The sequence below is a fragment of the Apostichopus japonicus genome, chromosome 19 (genome assembly GCF_037975245.1).
Source record: "Apostichopus japonicus isolate 1M-3 chromosome 19, ASM3797524v1, whole genome shotgun sequence".
NCBI lineage: Eukaryota > Metazoa > Echinodermata > Holothuroidea > Aspidochirotida > Stichopodidae > Apostichopus > Apostichopus japonicus.
This window is the reverse complement of record NC_092579.1, coordinates 14,733,484-14,749,131: the sequence shown is the minus strand read 5'-3', so window position 1 is coordinate 14,749,131 and position 15,648 is coordinate 14,733,484. Positions and strand designations below refer to the sequence as shown.

Below are 15,648 nucleotides of genomic sequence, written 5' to 3'. Positions count from 1 at the left end.
CTGAACTACAAGGTTAAACTAAATTTCTGTAGTAGGGCTGTTACATGGGTCATGGCAAGTTATAACTTGAGGTTGCTTTTCATGTCACAGTGCCACACATTGTCTGTGAAATTAAATAAATAAACTTAAACAATATAACATAAAGGAGGCAAAGAAAAAAATTGTGCCATAGTACTGTGGCTTAAGTTTAGACATGAATTTTTAGCGGTGTTTTAAGCCCCTTAAAAATCTGTTATAATTTTATTTTGTAATTGTGAAAACTGTAAATGTGGTTATGACAGACACTTTAGTTTGATGTAGACCAAAGTATCACTGACTTAATTATGAAGAAATGTTAATTTTATGATGTTGTGGAAGTTATATTGGAAGTCTTCAGGTTCTTGATGTGTTTACTTACAACTAGATGTAATTTTCATTGCAATGGTTCCCTGCTGGGCTTGGTGCTCCAAAAGGCAGATATTTTACCACCACATAACCAGGTCTGACACTTGCCCCCTCACCCCCCCCCTCCCCCTACCCAATCTTAACTCAACCATGTATCGACTCACTTGCCAAGTATGCTTCAAACCAGCATTCACAGGGGTGGGGGGCATGAGGGAGCAATTGTCCCCCCCCCCAGTTGCCCCCAATCAGATCTGCTACATATCACAAATATATAGAAGTAGGCTAAATGTTGATATTAGAAACAACTTCCAATGAAAAATAACAATTTGCATCTAATTAACTTTACTTGTAGAAAAATTCCCAGAGGGGAGAGGAAACCCTTCCCCCATATCAGTGTTATATTTTTCCTCCCCCAAACAATATGCCTTGTCCCCTAGTTCTCCTCCCCCCCCCCAGATTGCCTTGGCTGGGCCACCACTATATATATCTGTCTGCCTGTGGACTACGTAGAGTTACCTCATTATTTGAAAAAGAGAAAATTCTGTGGGGAGGGGGGGGGGGGCTAAAGCCCCACAGATGTATACATGGTTGTGCCCCTGCATATATTTACTATCTGTGTTATGCACTTTTCACCTGAAGACATACAATTGAACCCTCTGACCAATCTCCCCATTCTCAACCCTTTCTGTTCCTACACCATTGCCAACAATGTAACTCTATAATGGAACTCAAGACCCTTATAGACACATACATCTTGCATTTAGACCTATCCATGGATCAATACTCTTATGGGCAGCTATATATCTTTGCATATTACTGTGTTCTTGTTGTCTGTCCGATACGTATTGTATGTCACACTGTTTGTGCATCTATTTTCCTTCAAATAAGTGGACTAATATTTGCTCCCAGGGACCTCCATTTTTTTTCTTTACAAAAAAAAGCAAATAATCTATTGTTCCTCAATTGAAGACAAGTTAGCTCAAATTAGGTCATTGTTAGGGAGGAGGAAGAGTGTTAGCAAACTGATCACTTACCTCTAATTCTAAATTTACAGACAAACAAAAAGTTTTCACTGGGCCGAGTGGTAAGTGTTGTCTTAATGAAAGGAATAGCCTACTATATATAGCCTTTATCTGTGTACCCTAGCTCCTGCATGTTCATCATCTCGTCATGCACATAAGTATGGATCGGGTCGTGAAGACTAGTAGAGCCGGTAGGGGTTTAACTGGATGACTTAAAATAGAATTTTAGCCTCAATATTTCATTGTCCAACAAATCAGGAGAATTTTGAGTACTTGTAATGTTTGCTGATAGCTATTTCTGATTGTTAAAGATATTCAGCCATAAACAATATAACAGCTCTGGTAATCTCCTGTTTATGTAATACAAACATGATATCCATATACTGCTCATACTATCCCTATACAAGCACTTATTGAAGCATAATTTGACAGAACCTAATTTAAAATGTTGTCCCAACTAGCTGGCAAATTAATATAAATAACTGAATATGCATGCCTACCTCCCCCCCCCCCCTGTGTTTCCTTGAAAATGTAATTCAATCAGTCATATTTGAATTTGGTAAACTTACAATGTGTCTTGTATGCCAAACCATACATTACAGCATAATCATGTTGTTTGTATATATATACCAGTCCATATCAGCGCAGCTGCGCACCAGTCTGCAATAATGACAGCAAACATTGGCAGTGTTTAGTGATTCTTAGTAAGGCTTGGATCATCTAGCTTCTTCAGTGACTGATTGATGTGTGTAATGGGAATGGGTGTTTATCTATCCATTTGTAAACCACTTGGGATAGTGATTAGAAAACCAAACAAAACTACAAAACTGTTAAATTTTGTACATATATCGGTTTTTAGTGAATTGTCACCAAGTCGAACAGGATATTAAGTTTTCTTTGCAAGTCCATAGGTAAAGCCATATCTATCCTAATTAGCTGACTGCAAGATATTTGTTATCTTTAATAGCAAGAGAAAAGCTCTAATTTTTTTTTTACCTTCATGTAGGTTTGCTTGCCAAGAAAAATCAATAAGATCAACCCTACAAGATGAAGCTTTTATATTTGCTTCTTAAGCCCACGCTTGTATCTCTCTCACCCCGGCCTACATGAAATGATGTATAAACAGGAGCTGAAAGACCATATCATTGATCCCAGAACCAAGCGTTTGCTTCTATAACGGAATCAGCTGATTAGCTCTCTCTGCATCAGTGTGTTTCTTACGTGAATGTCTACACCACCACCCCAACTCATATCCATCAATTTCTCTTTCTCTGAGGCATTGACGTTTTCACAAGCAACAAATATTGCAAGAAGGCCGTTGTATTGTGATAAAGTAGAGGCTCATTGTTTGACTCTTCAAAAGGACTCAGAAAGCGATGGAAATCAATATTTTTCTTTTTTTTCTTTAGTATGGAGGATTTAAGACAGTGAAGTTTACCTTTACAGATTAGAATGCACAGTTGTATACGTAAGTGACTACAGCAAAATAAAAAAATTCAAACCAAGCAGAATGAATGGATGAAGAAGTTTGGTACTGCAAAATGACAGAGATGTTACTGTTGGGCAGTGAGCTGGCAAAAGATCTGCCAAATTTACTTCTGTTTATTTGACTAGCAGATGGAAAATAATTATAAAAAAAAATTGAAAATGAAAAAGTGACCTCTGTACATGCAGTCAAAATCATTTTTGTATACATATTACAACGTAACACATGAAAAAAAAAAAAAAGTCATAGTGATTTTGGGCTGCAGTGCTGGGAAAATATAAAGTAGCAAATTAATGTACTCAATAATCTCATAACAAGATCATCCATCTGTATTGAGGAGGGCCTAACATTGTGGATGGGTGGGGGTGGGGGTGAAGAATTAGGGTACTACAGTAGTACAATGGCACTGGTCTACAACACAGGGGAGAGGAAAGGGCAGGGAAGTCACATCCACTGGAAAATTTTCACAGCATGACAGCTACAACCAATAAACATTGGTTTGTATCATGGCTTGATCCCTCTCCTCTCCCCCCCCCCACCTTTTTTCCCCGAATATGAAAACCAGCTCTTTTTGGGTGGGCGAAATGAAAGAGGTGCATCATAAAAGTTTATCAAGGAAATGCACAAGATTGCAGTTACACCTGTATATCATTGACATTTTGTATTGTATATTTATATTAATGGTCATTAATGAACCCCCATTGCATTTAATCAGGTTAAGAAATACTACCATGTAGATGTGGTGACAAGCATAGGCGTAGGAGAACAATTTGATTTGGGAAGGCTGTAAGGACTTGTCCGAAAAATATAACCAGAATTTTTCGCGCGCGTTCAACATGTTGATGTGAGTATCATATACATGAATCGGTAATAACATTGCATGCCAATATCATACAATCGTTTGCCGTATTGGATCGAATTATTGGAGAAGTCGGTACAATAATAATAATATCAGTTTAACCATTGAAACATATTGCAAATTAGAATATATTTGGTTGGGGGGCTGCAGCCCCTCCCCCAGCTCCCTCCCCCCCCCCGCCTCATACTCCTATGGTGACAAGGTGTTCTAAATATACATATGATGCAGTGTTATCTGTAGTAACGAGGTGTTTGTTGAAGATTGAAACAAATTGACTGCCAAATTGGGCTTCTTGTCCAATTCTTTTTTTTACGGTTTGTTCGACATGCAAACAATTTGTTTACGACCGCCGTATTAAATTACATCAGCTCTCATAACTGTATTTTACTAGATCATTTATACAATCAAACTTGCAAAGTATTACACATTCAATTCGTAGATCATCAAAACTCACAATTATGAGCCCATATTTTACTAATACCTTATTCACCAATACAGGTCTAATATCCAAATAGTTTGATCATGGACAGCTCAGAATTTTGGAAATATTTTAAACATTTTGTTTTCCCCAGTGGTAAATGTTGTATGTAACAACTCTCTAGATTCACCTGGTTGGAGTTCATGAATGTCTTATGAAAGCTTGATCTACAAAGAACATTTAAATCATGCTGTTTAAAGGTGCTTATATATTACATGTACCACAGATTGGGTGAAATTTACCAATTCTCAATTTTTTTCCCCTTGATATTTTTTGTTGTTGAACCCTATGAACAATACCTTTGGGATAGGTTCAGATGCACTATAAAATATCTGGTTATGTAGCGGGAGTTTTTCTTTAATTTCTTTTGGGACCAAAATGCCATGAAGGAAATGCTGGTAAATTCCTTAAATTTCCAGGTTTATAATAGAGTTAATACTTCAACCAGAATTGGTATTCTCAGTGGACATCACATAGAATGTAGAAGGATAAAATATATCTTCTGTGAGTAGAAATTAAACTGACCTAAATAATTTCACTGGAGTTTTAGGGCACATTAGCGGCTAATGTTACACTGCAGTAGTCTCATTGTCATGGTTTTATGTGACTCAAGTTTTCAAAAGCTAAGTTAGTGGAGATGGTGGTGGGGGGGGGGGGGTAGGAGGTCAATAAAATCTCATCCAACTACAACAGTGGGGAAATGCAGTCTTCCTTTTCCAGATTTGTGCTGCCTATTACACTTCTCTTATCATACTAGGTGGATCCATGAAGCATTTTCATCCCTTATTCACAAACTTTTTTTCACTATACTAGCCACCACACCAGACTAATAACCAACATGTAAGCTTCCTGTTGTGTTTCCCATTATTTTACATTAAGATGCATCTTACTATTGCTTACACATTTGGTCTTATTTTAAAAGAACTACTACAGGTAGTGTAAGCGATAACCCTCACTCATGATTCCCCCCCCCCCCCCACCAGGCCTTGAAGTCTGTACACACACTTTCATAACTTGACAAGTTTAACTGGTAATAGAAAGTGGTCTTAACTCTTTTAAAAGTTGTGAACCAGTTCATACAGTCTGTTGTATTTTGTGATATTAATCTCAATTACATTGTCTGTTTCATGGTATTCTTCCCTCCCTCTAAGGGCAATCGGTTATGTAGGCCAAGGCAGGGATGTGTGTATCCTATATTCTTGTCAAACTTAATTAAATTTTAACATCCAAACCAACCCCAGCCCCCCAACCTTCCTTCCCACCACCCTCCTCCATCCACAAAAAGAGAATATGATTCTTGAATCAGACAAATCAATTAAAACACAGTCAAAGCATCATTTATTTCTCAAGCTGCTTTTTATTCATTATACTACAAAGATGTTATTATTGCATAGAAAGTGTCGATTCAAAGAACGGTCTCAGAATAAAAACAGCCAGAGAGAATACTCTCCGCGTTTGTTTCAATATCGAGACTCTGGCGGCACAAATAACTCAGGGGTGAAATGCTATCCACAATGCATCATTCAAACTGTAACTTTATCTAGTACCTCATTAAGTTTGTACATTGTCTGTGTTGCTCACCTAGAAGTGATTCCCAGTCAAAATTGAAGATCGTAGGAGCTAGTTTAATCATTAACTCCTACCAGGTTAGTAATAAACCTATCAGTCATCTCGCTTTTAGAAAGTCACGACACGTACACAGTTTTTGTGTTGCACAGGTACGGACTTGTAGGATGTTTCTTAACAATTTTTTTTTATGAAGCAGATTTATGATCTGTCGGTAAACCTGATGAAAAATTGCATCATTTTTGTTATTTTTAATTTTTTAATCATTTCAAATTTTTTAGTTTTATAAGATCAATAAGGTTGTTACCGATTGACGACTTTGTTTGCCAGCAAGAAGTTAGTAACCATACAACTGTCAACATGATTTTCCGTCATCTCAGTATGTGTCAATTTTGGGTTGACATTTGCAGAACAGTAATGTAATTAATTTGTAACAGGAACTCAATCACGTAGTGCGGTGGTGAATGGTTTAGACAGAAATAGTCACAAAGAGAAATGAAAAAAAAAAATGTAAAAATTCACTTCACGACGAAAAACTTCACGAAAGAAAACCACTTGTAAAATTATACAATTTTTTGATGAGAAAGTGTTGTATTTAAATTTCTTTGTCTACTGGTAATGCAGGTACATGATAATATAGTACTTGGAAATCAATACTGTTTCTCTAACCTGACCATTAGTCATAGTTGGTCTGCAAAAACATTCATGAGAGCTGCAACATCCAAGATGCAGATTTCCAAAGGAAAAAATTATTTACTGTCCTCTTGTGAGATATTTTCAGAGAAATAGGATCAACTGATTGAAGTCAAAATATCTGACTAGGAAAGATGGTAATTAGATATTAGAAGCACATGATTTTGAGATTTTACTCACTTTATAAACACAAAGTACTGAGGTATATATATATATTTATATATATGCAAATTTTTCACACATGATACATTTGCTGGTTAATAATGAGAATGAATTTCTTTAAAAATTGCAAACGAGAGCCAGCTCACAGCAAATATATGTATATATTTTCATCTCTTAAAACTTTGAACTTGTGACTCCATGAATGAGCCTAATAACACCTCTCTGAGGAAAAAAAGAATTGTACTTAACTGGCCACATCATTGTACATCATCAAGCTCTTAACATTCTACAGGGTGGGGAGAAAACTGTTATTTTCTCTGATAGTTGTTATACAACAGCAATGTTCTGAAAGGGCAGCTCAAGACAACAAGGAAAATCTTTTGCCTTTTCTATAAAACAAATCTGATTTCACTATTTACAAGTTTTGAAGGCATATCGCATCTCAAATGTGAATACTTTCACACAATTGTCTCTTGAAAAAAACTGTTGGCAATATATTCGTTTTAAGTAGTACTTAGTACTATTCTATGATCACTGTTTCAATGGTTTGTTCCCAAGGAATAGCAGTCACTTGGAAATTTCCCGAATCGCCAAAGTTCAAAAACTCTTCAAAGTAAAGGTCTTCCAGTTGGTCCCTGGATTCAGCCCATGGATGTGAGGAGTGGTCGTTCAGGGAACTAGCAGGCGACGGGGGCAGGTCTGCTACGCCAAATAGTTCTTCCATCGACTCTTCCATTCTAACGTCAATCTCTTCTTGTGCATTTGGTTTGTTCTGCCCCTCAAACCACAGGGGTTTTGGTATGTGCGTACCTTTGACGCTCAGATCTAACGGTACATCTTGGAGGAACATAGAGGAGAACTCCTCGTTCCCTTCAGAATGCGGAGGGCTGTCGAGCACAGGCATGATTTGAACACCTCCATTCGGGTCTAAAATGGCTTCCGCCTTCACCCTGACGCCGTCCACATCAATTTCAGAATCGAAAATCGAGTCCCACTGAAAGTTACCGTTGAGGACGCTGCTGGGGAGGTTATCGTCCTCACTGGTGGACGAATCGTCCCGCAGTACAGATCGGCTGGCACGTTTGGAACGCTTCGAGTGCTTGGATTTTGATTTCTTCGATCTTGATTTATGTTTCTTAGATTTGACTGTGACTGGTTTGATCTCAAACACTTCATCGTCAAACTCCACGGGGTCCTCCGGCTCAATCTTTATGCGCTTCAAGGTCGGGCTGAGCATCTCTGGTAGTGAGTTGGCCCTGCGTTTCTTCAGGATGCCGTTTTCGAGAAGCTCGGCATGGACGGGATCTATCCTCCAAAATCCACCCTTGCCAGGCTCATCCTTCTTACGTGCAACCTTTTGGAAACACTTGTTCAACGATAGGTTGTGCCTGATAGAGTTCTGTCAAGGTAAAAGAATCATGCAAAAATGGTCAGTCGTGAAAGTGCTAAATAGTCATTCATGGTGGTTGATTTATCACTGGGACATCTTTAAACCCTCATTGAAGCTGCCAAGGGGTACCTGGCATCCCTCCCCGATTGCAAGTTTATGCTCCTGTAGAGATGGGGAGAAGAAACTTTTCCTATTGAAGATTAAATATCTGTATAAAGCTATATGTGCATACATCGTTAGAGAAAACGTCAAAGTTGTTTCACAGGACTGTTATATCTATAGCATCAATGCTCGTTGGTACATGTACAAAAAAAATAGGTTCCACTACATACATATCCAGTGACTTTGAAACTCGGTACACCTAAACTTAGAAAGCAAATCTCCACTTAATCGGACTACAAACAAAGCAGAATGTTTACAGTTTGTTTACACTGGTTGCCAAGGGTTGATGAGTTGGCTCAAGGAAGGGGGATAAAGTCCACCAGTTGCTGGGTATCCACAAGGTCAGATTAGTCAAACAGTTTGTAAATAAGAGTTGAAATGAATAGTCCTAAGGTGGACAACTAGCTATAAAGGTTTGGATTCATGGAAGTAAAATGTTAGCTAATTTGTGGTAGAAATATTTGTACTGTACTACTGAAAGCTGTGTTTACTTTGAATTGAATCACTGTTTGACTGTGATCTTGATGATGTTGAGTGTCCAAACCAAATATATACACGGATTCAAGGAGCTACAGTATGAATAATGAATATTTACAGAAATACACTGAAGCTAGCCTTGCTATTAAGTTTTATGTCACCATGGGAACTTGCAAACTTCAACACCATTGCACAATTATTGATGGGCTATCATGCAAACAGATACATTCAAATTGGTCAAAATCTATCTACTGTAGGGATGCTGTAACTTGTTTCACGTTTTTAGTCATTTCTGCCTTGTAAACAAAACACAGCACAAACAAAGCACACCTTGTAAACAAAACGAAGCATAGTTACATACAGTAGGTAGTATTTTAATTATATTATTACAAGCTACTGTAGTAACTGTACTGTACTCTACCAATGAAGAATAAAATATCACGTCATAGAACAAATTTCACAAGTGTATCTTTTTAACTTAAAAGACCAATTAAGAGGAACACTAGTGTTTACAATTTGAGGAGAATAGAGAAACTCAATTTGGCAAATGACTAGTCCTTTGTGCATCACTGAAAAACTTCCTTGTCCCTGTGGGACTGAACCAATTATTGCTAAATGAGATTTTTGAAACATCCTATTAAACTTCCATCTGGCCAGTGCTGTTGGGCTTTGACCTAGCTTATACCTTCATTGCTCCCCTGGTTGTTTTCTTTAAAATTTATTACAGACTGTTTGTTCATAGTGTAACTCTTGAGGTTACCAAAATATCACAAGTTGATCTGTAGAGTTACAATATGTATAGCAGGGAGGACACCTTGACTTATTGTACCGTATGACCCAAGCTGACCCTTTTGCTCTGCCCTAAGAAGCAAACTTGTACAGTAGTCAGAGACTACCTATATAAAGACTTGAGGCTAATTTGATCACCTACTGTGCTTCCCTATTTTTTCTAGCATACATATCCATCATATGCCATACATGTACACTCATTGGCCTACCACAGGTTTAAGGTTAAAATAGTTTTGACTGCATACCACATGTTGAATACCCTCCAGGTAAACTGTATGTAGAAGAGTCCAGTTTCAACCTTAAACCAGGGACTTGAATTTCAGCTACTTCCCCATTAGTGTGGCATACATGTAGTATATCTCAGCATGAACAAAGTCATGAGTAGCCTTCAATAGTATGACATGTGCACGGCCATATGTGTACACTGTGCGCAGTACAGTAAATGTTTTCAATGTAGGATGTAATGTACTGTACATTTACTGTGTAATAGGAAGTTTGGAAACATGCACAAAAAAATTGCCTTGCAACATTTTTACAAGAGAAGAATAATTTGTCAATGGCTGACTTTTAATGTGCTTTTAAGCCCTGCACTTCACACACAATGTCAGGGGGAAGCCCTACACTGTATTACTTATTGAGCATGTTCTTTTAATCAAAAACATAATACAGACTACTGTACCATGAAATGGTATTCACCCTTGATTGTGTAGAATATCAGTAATGCATGTAGTGTGCATATAGATCTATATACTACCATATTCATATCTAATATGTTCTGGTCACATCCTGAAGAATCAGCAATGATGTTTGTTGAGCAGTATCTTGGTAGACCACAATTTCCTTAATTTAAATTAACTGTTTTGTTCTCACAAATTTACAAATATCTCACAATATTGATCACCAGGATGTTTTGTATTGCGAATTGTTATTTATCGTCATCAGGAATAGATTCACTGGCATATTTTGTGAACTGTAATATGAGCATTGATTTCAAGGCTCAGACAAGCTTGAGCAAATCAATAAAATTCATCTAGGACAAACTTTGTTCTGCAGAATATGAAATGAACGGAAGCAGAAACGACTTATTAAACTTACAGTGCAAATTACAGTGTATATTAGAGAATAATGGATTTCTTAAATTGGCTGTAAAAGTAATCAGTCCTACAACAAGTGAAACTAAGAAACTTGGATCCTCCTTACTAAAAATGGTAAACCAAAGTTTAATAAAACTGAGAAAATGACATTTTAGCTCCTTAACACATGGACAGTACATTAAAAACAGCAAAGGATGTGCCTAGATGCAAGGTTACTACTACTGTAGGGCTACTGTACTAGTCTACATGGCACTGAAAGTACATCAATGAAAATTAAATTATTATAATTAGTTTCCATGTGCCAGCACAACCATTTGATTTAACTTTTGTCAAAAAAATTGCTAGTTCAATTCAAAAGGCTGCTTCAAAGAGGCAATTCAATGCCACTTCTTACAAATGACCAATTATTGTGGTTTTGCACTTGAAAGTTCACATGCATGTATGCTCAAAGTTTCACAATATACACCTAAAATACTTAAGTTCTGTTCCATTTCCGACCTTACCAAGCCTGTCTCCTATGCCTCTACAGTAAAATTAAATTTGGTGATAGATTGATCAATTCTTTTTCATAACTTAAGAGGGTGTTTTCTTTTATTTCTTTCATTAGCACATATTCTTTCTCCCAAATGTAGACTGATATATCAAAAAGTTACAAAACGATTTCATTGATCCTCCCTAGCACTGAAATGTTCCAGGGAATTTTCCACAGATAAATGACAATGCCCCAGAAATGAAAAACAAAAAACATTCCAAAGGATTTAAACATCGTGAAGAAGCACTGTAGACCAATCAATGAAGCACTAAGCCACCTCCTGCAATGTACATGGGTCAAGTTTGGTTTGACCCTTCAGAACTGATCCTTTAACCCAAATGATCATGTCAACAGTAAAAGGGGTGCAATCAATATTTACTGCCAGAGATGCGCAGTACAGCTCAACTGTATTGTAAAAACTAAGTGGTTCTTCCTTTCAAACTAAACATTGAAGGATTCTTGTAAAACCTCATAAATATATGTGACCACAATGGTGATGAGAGGATTTGAACAAGTGTAATTGAAAACCATTGTTAGTAAGGCAATCAACTGCATTAATTCTACTGACATCATCCCCCTAAATGATAATAGGAACTGTTTAACCAGTAACAAGGATCTTGTTGGATAGTTTTTTAAGCTGATTTAGATAAGAGTGCTTGTGGTTTTTAACCTTCAAGAGCAAAACCTTTTTTTTTTAAGAAAGGAGTCCTTTAATATTAAGCTCACAAAGTACAACCATGTTATCCAGTGAACTTTTAATTCCATCTCATTGGGCACAGACACTCTCTTCAGTTTCTTTTGAAATCGACACAAATTCACTGTTTGTATATAATTTAACTAAGTGCTGAACCAAGCTGTTTCTTCCATGGAAGGACAGTACATAGTATTACTCTATGGCATTGCTGCTGTAGATCAAAGATGATTAAATCTTATCTGGTTTTATCTGTTACAGTCTTTATTTTGGTGACCAGTCAAATAGATACAGGAATACTAATTGTTCACTTATTACTCATTAATGCTGTTCACTTTACTTCAATGGTACAATAAACTTAGGCACTGTAAATTGTACACTGGTTGTGACCATACTGAATAACATTATCATTCAAAAAATGCAATCTTGAAAGCAGCTGTTGATAGTAGCCTACTGTGTAGTTCTAATCATATGACTAATAAAACATTTGTTCCATGAATCCATGTTAAGAGTGACTAAAATTATGTCTGAAATAAAATAATGTCTGAAATATGACAAACTTTAAAACATCAGATCTAGTAAAGAATCTTCCAATTATGTTTAGCCCAAACCTTCAACCACCATCCAGCGAATCCAAAATTGTTTGTTACCATTTAGGGACAAAAACTACAACAAATTAGTCATTGCACCAAGGTTGGTATTCATCCGATTGAGCATAATTTAAGGGCTATACAATGTCAACCTGTAATCTGTGTACACAGACACTCTAGGCCTGTATATGACATGCAGTAGTGCATCCCGCATTGCTGCACAAGGCATCACCACTATACAGTAATTCATGAAACTATAAGAAAGTTGCATACAACAACAGTAATTTATGAACCAAGAAAACTCACCTGCCAGCTTGGATCGGCTGTCTGGTAGTATTTAAAGTTATCTGTAATCCATTTGTATATTGCTGATAAGGTGATTTTACTCTTTTTAGACTCCTTCATTGCCATCCATATTAAAGTAGCATAGGAGTATGGTGGTTTTACACTGCCATTCTGTCTGTAGTCTATTTGATCTGGTACACTGTTTGTTCTACTTATCAGTGGTTTGATATCTTGAGAGTCTGTTATGTCTGAACCGCTCATCAATTTCAGTTGCTGCTTTTGGATGTAAGTTGGTAAATTTTCTGGATGTTGATTTGCCAGTGAAAGAGGTGTTGGACTGCTGGGTGGAGTTGGCTGTCCGATTTTCATGATCTTCAAGTTATGAAGCCAATTAAGACTTGTCAAACTGTCGTCTAAATCCTCATCACAAATTGGTTCTTGTTTGATAGAGGGTGCCATCATACACTGCTGGTTCAGAGCCAACCAGTTATCTTTTAATTTTGATGCAATGCCTTCACTGGTTAATATCGGCAATGTGATCACCTTACACGTCATTTGAGCTCCTCAAAAGGTGTAGTAACCTGATGTGATAAAAATAAGAAACATTTACAAAATTAGTGGGGAACAATAGGGTGTTTTGCACTGTGTATTAACATCACTTGACAAACTTAATTTCTCACATGTAACTGAAAATAACTTATGATGGCTTGCGTACAATACTGCTTTACCTTTGTACCGCATTGCAACTTTGCATTACGTTTTGCTATAGGCCTATATGGAATTCCAAATTTATAATGAACTTGCTGACACAGAATCGTAGCCTAGGCCTATATTAGTTAGGTCATTCACCATGGGTCATAATGAACAACTTGTACCATCAAGTCATGTTATGGCTATACAGGGCTCAGGGAAAGTGTTGACAATGATCTGAATCAAAGCATCAGAAATGCTTCACAGTAATTTGAAAATCATGCACTAACTTGTCAAATTGGGTCATAAATTGTTGTACCTTTAGTTAGTTAGTTAGGGATAGAGTTATGGCCTAGCCTAATTGGCTAACTTTGATGCCTAACTACGGCCTAGTCTAGGGTACGTTTAAACACAAAATATATTTTAAGAAAGTCGTTTGCTCACCAGAACAAGAAAACGTGCCAATATGCTAATATACCACGGTAATTCCAAGTATTTTGAATTCCTACTCTTGACCTCTAACACAACAGTAATACAGAGAAAGTCAGTGCTTGAGGCTAGTCAAACCACAAATCGAAACACGTTTGGAGAAAGATATTAAAAGTCGATCCTCTACTTTCCAGAAGCAAATGAAAATCACAAATATGCGTAAGAATTCATGATTACTTTCAAAATGTGTATCCTCTTGGGCAAAAAGACAAATTTACGTTCGACCACTGGGCTATACGGACTTCACAGACTGGAGTGAAAATTGCTAACCTACTTGTGAAGTCAGCTGTTTAGCTTCAAATGATGATCTTCAAAATACGACGTACGCAAGGATACATCAAAACAATGAATGGAGTTTTTGACAGTCTCAGCTCCTGGCAACGAATAAACGCACATCAACAGCCGAGTATTTTGTAACGTCCGTTATGATTGGATAAACGTCTCCAAGGGGCGGGATGCGCGTCTGTAATATGACACTTGGGATTGGCTGGTATCACTAGGCTGTCAGCGTGGTCGTTGTTATGGTAATAAGTTCATGGCGGACTCGAAGTAAGACTAGAGATAAGCCACATGGTCTTTCTTCAAGCAAATGTTTGTAAACAAGATCTTTTCGCAATATTTGTTCTGGTACTATTCAATACTAGAAAGGATCGACAAACATTTTTTCCGTTAAGTAAATGAAAGAAGCTTAATTACATCTTGTCGGTTCCCCGGCACATTTGTTCTCAGCCGGCTAGCTTCAGAATAGCATTCCTTTTCCTCCTAGCATCCGCGGAGAATTACGCGGTTCGTACAGCAGAAGCAGAAGATTTTGTTGGAATCGAACGAAGCGCTCACTGAGCTTTATCATATACTACTACATCGACACTTAATGAATTCTTAAAAGCATGGCTACTCGAGTTATGACTTGTGGACATATCTAACTTATAGTTCGATGAAATAAAGGCAATGACCCAAAACTTACTCAGTCTTCACAAGATATTAAAATATTAATAAGAATTACAGCAATTCCAGTACCATAAGGTCTATAATTGTATTCAGACACTCTTGTATTCTGATGTAAGTGGATACATAAAATCGAATGTGGGGTGTGGTTGTTAAATGCGGCTCCCTTAATTGTAGGGGCTGTGGGGTCCTCAATCAAAGTTTAGACGACCATATACGGTCCATTCTGAGGCATGTTCACAGTATATTATATTAGATTTATAATTAGGTCTAAACGCAAGTTTGCGCTAATAAAAACTTTAAATTTTGTCGGGAAAAAAAACCAGATTGACATTTTTCCACACTGACGATGGATGTGGGGGTAACATTCCCCGCCCTTCGAGGACGCTGCTGTTTACAACAGCATAAGTGACAGAATGTTCACCAGTTTATACCGACAACCCTTGATTAACTGTCCATGTCAGTACATGGTTCTAGGGTCGGTTGGTATTGAATGGTGTGATATGTAACATATACTGAACACTTTGACATGATCTAACATGCACGTGCACAATTTATGTAATCTTATTCTTTATTCATTACCCTTGTTTATCCTCCTTGCTAGATTTCTAAGCATGTTAATAAATACTGATTTTCCTGTAATACGGTAGTGTCTAACAGTTGGCGCAACTCAGACATCGTATTCCGACAACAACAACATTAAGAGTAGCCTACACTGAAAAAAAAGGAGTAGACAAAAAAATAAAAGAAGAACAGATAGAAGGAATATAATTTCACACTGGAAAAAATGAACCTACACCAGTTTCTCACCTTTCATTTATGCATATATTTTGGATCGTGCGAAACCGTCTTCATTAGGCGGGG

The 15,648-nt window shown here is 37.2% G+C and overlaps 1 protein-coding gene across 3 annotated transcripts; it reads right to left on the bottom strand.

Moving 5' to 3' along the window:
* Positions 1-5,566: 5,566 nt before the first annotated feature.
* LOC139960051 (forkhead box protein J1-B-like) lies at positions 5,567-14,251 on the bottom strand. Of its 3 annotated transcripts, none has more exons than XM_071958076.1 (3): positions 14,114-14,251; positions 12,682-13,241; positions 5,567-8,049 (listed from the first exon to the last, which is right to left on the bottom strand). In XM_071958076.1, the coding sequence occupies exons 2-3, from the start codon at positions 13,213-13,215 to the stop codon at positions 7,171-7,173; spliced, it is 1,413 nt and encodes a 470-aa protein (XP_071814177.1). In that variant the 5' UTR covers positions 13,216-13,241; positions 14,114-14,251; the 3' UTR covers positions 5,567-7,170. The 3 variants fall into 3 exon arrangements, with proteins under 3 accessions (XP_071814177.1, XP_071814176.1, XP_071814175.1); XM_071958075.1 differs by having other exon boundaries at positions 14,017-14,201; XM_071958074.1 differs by having other exon boundaries at positions 13,795-14,200.
* Positions 14,252-15,648: the final 1,397 nt, after the last annotated feature.